The 4,944-nt window shown below is 51.6% G+C and overlaps 1 protein-coding gene across 1 annotated transcript; it reads left to right on the plus strand.

The window, feature by feature from the left end:
• On the plus strand, window positions 1–2,887 carry LOC103826118 (coiled-coil domain-containing protein 42-like). Its single transcript, XM_030239053.1, has 6 exons — window positions 1–77; window positions 406–511; window positions 638–742; window positions 1,246–1,443; window positions 2,201–2,422; window positions 2,699–2,887. Exons 1-6 carry the CDS (start codon window positions 1–3, stop codon window positions 2,885–2,887), a joined length of 897 nt encoding a protein of 298 aa, XP_030094913.1.
• Window positions 2,888–4,944: the final 2,057 nt, after the last annotated feature.

Raw genomic sequence — 4,944 nt, forward strand, 5'->3', positions numbered from 1 at the left:
ATGGAGACCTGGAGCAAAAAGGAGATGTCAGCCCTTTTCCTCAGGATGTGCGAGGTCAAAGTCCCATCCTTCCTCAGGTGAGGGGGTTCTTCCACCAGCCTGCATCCTCTTCTCCTGCCTTCTCCATCCCTCTGTCCCTCACCGTGGGGAACCCCCATGCCTTATGTCCATCACTTCTGCCTCCTCTTGCACCCCCTTCCCCAGCTCTGTTCCTCCCTGTAACACCTCCTTGCTCTGCCTGCTGGGGTGGGGAGGGGATGCCGTGCTGCAGATGGGCTCTGAGATGGTGTTGGGGGGCTCTGCCCCATCACCCTACCTGGGACACAGTCCAGCATCCAGAGCAATCCAACACCCTGCCAAGGAACTCAACTCAGCATGTAACCTCGAGGAAAACTCCTCCTGCAGGGAACTCAAAGAGACAGAGGAGGACTCCCAGTCTTCACTTATGCAGCTCTTGAAGAAAAAGAAAGAAGCCCGAGAGATGGAAAAGGCCATGGCAGAGAAAGAAGAGGTGAGAAAGATGGGTGGGTGCTGGCTCATGGCTGGGATGGTTTGTGGATTTTTGGAGGCTTTTTGGGAGGCAGGTGACAGATTTTGGGTGCAGGCAGCCATGTCACCCTCACTCTGGTGCTGCCAGGCCTTCAGGGAGAGGATGAAAGTCATTGCTGACCGGTGGAGGGACCTGCACGCCAAGAGGGCCCAGCTGAAAGCCCACGTGGAGAGATCTGGAAGCGCCGTGCAGGTACACCAGATCCTTGAGCTGCACCCCAACTCCTCCCCTCCCCTGGGGAAGAGGGTCTTGTGCCTGCACTGCTGTGGAGAATGGAGCTGTGAGGAACAGGACTGGCAGGGCACAAGGCTCTGTACCACAGATATGGGAAGCCCTGATAGGTCTTGGGTGGAAAAGAGCTTGTCCTGTACCAGTGAGATCCTCTGCCAGCTCCAAATGTTCCCCAGGAAAGGTGCTAGCCTTGCCCCCACTGCTGATATCCAGATGTCTCCAGGGTGCAGATCCAAGCAGCTCTGAAATTCAGACTGCCATCCCAGGGACTGGTCTCCAGCACAAAAGGGTCAATGCAAGAGGGATGAAACAGGGAGAGGAAATGTTCCCAGGGTGCTCCAGTGCTGGCCTGTCCTCTCTGAAGATCTGTCCTACCCCCGCTGATAAGTAATCCATCTCCATCTTACCCTGCCTTCCTTCCCTCTCTCTGTATGTCCATGTGTGCTGCTGTGGGAAACCATCAGAAATGTGAAGAGTTACGAATCCAAGCTCTGAAGGCAGACAGAAAACAGAGAGAGGAGAGCATGAAAATGGATGGTGAGCTTTTGAGAGCCAAGATGGAACTGGAAACCCTCAGAAAAAAACGCCGTAAACTCTGCAAAAAAGTGCAGAAGTACTCCATCTTCAAGAAATACCTGGAGGATGTGGTGGAGGTCTCACAGGTGAGTTTGGACATAAGTGAGACAGAACATGGCCTTGGGGAGAGCCGTAGATAAATGCTAAAACTAGAGAAGGTAGGGCAAGTCCAGGACATTGGACACTTGCTCAAACCCAGAGACCTCAGATGGGATGGAAAAACCAACCTGCAACCCAGGTGAGCCACAGAGAGCAGAGTTACAGTAGGAGAATCAGAACAGCAAGTGGAAGATTGAGAAAAGCAAAGAAAAACCATGAGAAGGGGGAAAGCTGAGGGCTGGGGGGATGGGGACATCTTTGTGTCACTGTTTCAGGTCAGGTGAATTGTTTGGGAGAAATAAAAAGTTGCCCAGAAAGTGTCCCCAGGCAATTGCCAAAAAGCTGTGCTCTCTCTTGAGTATGTCAGGACACCACTCACATTCCAACCACCCCAGCTGAGGCCTCCCAAGTCCTGGGGATGTGGCTCTGGATGCTGCAGTTGTTCTTTGTGGTTTATCAGAGCACTGCTCACCTGGGAAAAGGTGCAGCACATCCCCTTGCTATGGCAGTGACAGCTGTGGGTGTGGCACAGTGAGAGGCCACCACACCTGGAATGCAGCAATGCCCAACAATCCACCTGGGAAGGACAGAATCCCAGAACAGTTAGGGCTGGGGAAGGTGGGGAGCACTTTCAGGAGGGAGAGGCATTGGCCCAGGTAAGGGCAGGGTGCCAAATGACATGAGAGCTGCAAGCTGGTGAGGGAAGGGCAGAGAGTCACTAACACCAGGAACCCTGTGCTGCAGTTTGAGGACATCTCAGAAGTCACTTCAGAGTACGTGTTGCTGGTGAGGACACGGAAGGACCTTCTGCAGTCACAACAGGGGCACAAGCAACTGACTGAGCAAGACAAGGTGTTCCTGGAGCAGTACAAAGCACAGAAAGAAGCTGAGATGCTTCAGTACAAAAATGAGCTGGGGCAGCTCAAACTACGTATTTATCAGGCTCAAAGTGACATCCCCCTCTGGGTAAGGAATTGTGGGGTGGGCAGGGGAAGATGTCTAAGCCTGGCTCTATCAAGACTGGCTAATGGCTCATCCTTCAGCTGCGGGGTCACAGCAGAATCCAGTAACAGTCTCTGGGATTGAAAGAGATTCCTAATTTCATCCCCCTTTCATGGAGAAGGAAGAATGGCAGACCAGTCTGGAGTATGGAACTCGGGGTCTCCAAGCCAGGGTCTCTGGTGCTGAAGCATGACCTTTGCTAGGGCATGTCCCCATGCTGCATGTGCCCTCTCCTTCCAGGAGGCTCACTGGGCTGACATTCAGGACAAGACCTCCAAGAAAATTGGGAAGCTGTGGACTATCAAGCTGGCCATCCACAACCTTTTCCAGTCCACCAACACGCGGCTGCAAGCGCAGTGGAATGTGCTGGAGCGTAACAGCTGCAGACAGCTGAACATGGTAAAGCCAAGCCAGAAGGAGGAGCCGTAATGAGTCTCCACTGCCCCAAGGGAGGGGAGAGCCCCCAGAGCCTACAGACACCTTCCTTTTCACTGGGGCTCTCTCAGGCATGGGGCAGGAGCAGGGCACACCAGGCAAACCTGACTCTTCTGAGGAGGTAGGGCAGGGTCCTTGCCTGGCAGAAGGAGTGGGAGCCAGGCAGGCTGAGGCAGGGGATGCAGGAGATGCAGATCAAGCCATGGCCAGCACTGGTTTTATTCACCCTTGCCCTGAACTCAGGCTCACCCACAAAAGTCCATTCTGGTGGTGCAGATCCAGCAAGGCAAATGCCTTTTTCTTCTGCTCAGTTTGTCTGGTGACATTTGCCATCTGAAAGAGCCAACAGGCACCCCTGTGACTGTTGTTACCATCCCTGCCCTGAGCTCTGCCATCTCTCTTTTCCACCCTAGATACAGCAGTTTATCCAAGACCTTAAAGACATCCAGCTCTATGCAGGAGATGCAGAAGCACCAGGGTTGCTACACCCCTGAAGACAAAAGGGACCAGGCAGCCTGACCTGTCCTGCCAGTGAAGGTTCAGTGGGTTGGGAAGGGAAAGGGGAGGACCAGAGAACCCTACAGATACCCTAGACTAAAAGAAATAATAAAGGTGTCTCTTCATGTCCTGGGAGGATTGGGCACATCTGAGCAACTCCATCCCACAACTTCACCCCAGACACCATTGGGGGCCCTTCCTTAGAATTCTGGTTGCATGACAAAGTGTTCCTGCAAAGCTGGCAAGATTGTGAGAGCAGGCTGGGACAGGATGGTTTCCAACAGGGATCAGCACTAATGTTCACATTTGGACATCCCACTCAACCTAAGCTCTTAGATATTTGAGAGACATGTCACAACGAGGTGGGGAGACTGTGAAGAGCTTCAGAGAGTTCCCACCACCACACCCAGCACGTTCATGGATGTGGATTTCTCTGCACAGCCACATATTATGGACTAAAACTCACCTTACCCCCAAGATCTTAGGGAAAGTGTGGAGAATGGACATAGGTGACAGATGAACCAGCCAAAGCTGCTCATCACGTGTGCCACCAAGATGAATGCAAAACAAGAGGACTAGCAGTGGCTCTGGGGACACACTGTGGTGGTCAGTCAGGCTCCACAGTCTTTTGGGGAGAACCTTTTTATGCACCAAGGCTTCAATGACATAAGCTTACAGATTTTGAGGCAAGAGGCCTTTAATCACACGCTCTTGCTTCCTGCTCTTCTGTCCTGAGCTGAGGGAAGAAGAGGAAATAAAACTCTCTGAAGCAGGGTAAAGGTTGCACAGGGCAATGCAGAAATGCTGTGTGTGATGCTCAGCTGTCCCCAGGCTTTGGGTGAGATTTGGGAGGAGTAGGGCTGGAAATGGAGCATGGGAATGAGCTTAGAGGGCATGTCCCAAAACACCCACCACTCGTTCAGAGAGATGTTTCCATCTTCCTCATCCTCACTGGGGTGACTTGTTCAGAGGGATGTATCCACTTTCCTCATCCTCACGGTGGTGCAGTGTCCTTGTAATTGCTGGGGTTTTTTAGGTCATGGCCTAGGGATAATTTGGAAGAATTAAAAATTGGTGTTAAAAAAGCAGTTCCAGTTCTTCAGCGTAGTGAGCATGAGAGTGAGCATGCATCCCAAACTGTCTCTTTTTAGCCAGGCAGGTTCTGCCATCCACTTGGTTTGATCTTCCAAAAAAACAGGGTGTGAACTTTGATATTTCCACATTGTATGGCAAGAAATAACGTGTCTGTAACAGTTTTAATCCTGGGTATTACCTCTCCTCCAAACTTCAGAGATGTACTGATATACACGCCCTGCCTTCCCGCATGCGGGTGGGTAATTAGGAAGAAAAAATCCTCTTTGTGTGTTGGTACATGTCCTTCTAAGCAATCCCAATTTCCATAGGGATCACATGTGGCTGAAGTGCAGCTGTTGCTGGTATCCTCAGTGCTTTGCAGTGCATTGTGCTCATAAATAAAAAGTGGGGAAAATTTCAGTACCTAGTCTTTTACAGAAGAGAACCAAATGAGTGCTTCAGAGCCCTGTGCCAACACA

This window comes from Serinus canaria, chromosome 4, assembly GCF_022539315.1.
Source record: "Serinus canaria isolate serCan28SL12 chromosome 4, serCan2020, whole genome shotgun sequence".
In the NCBI taxonomy this organism is placed as follows: Eukaryota; Metazoa; Chordata; class Aves; order Passeriformes; family Fringillidae; genus Serinus; species Serinus canaria.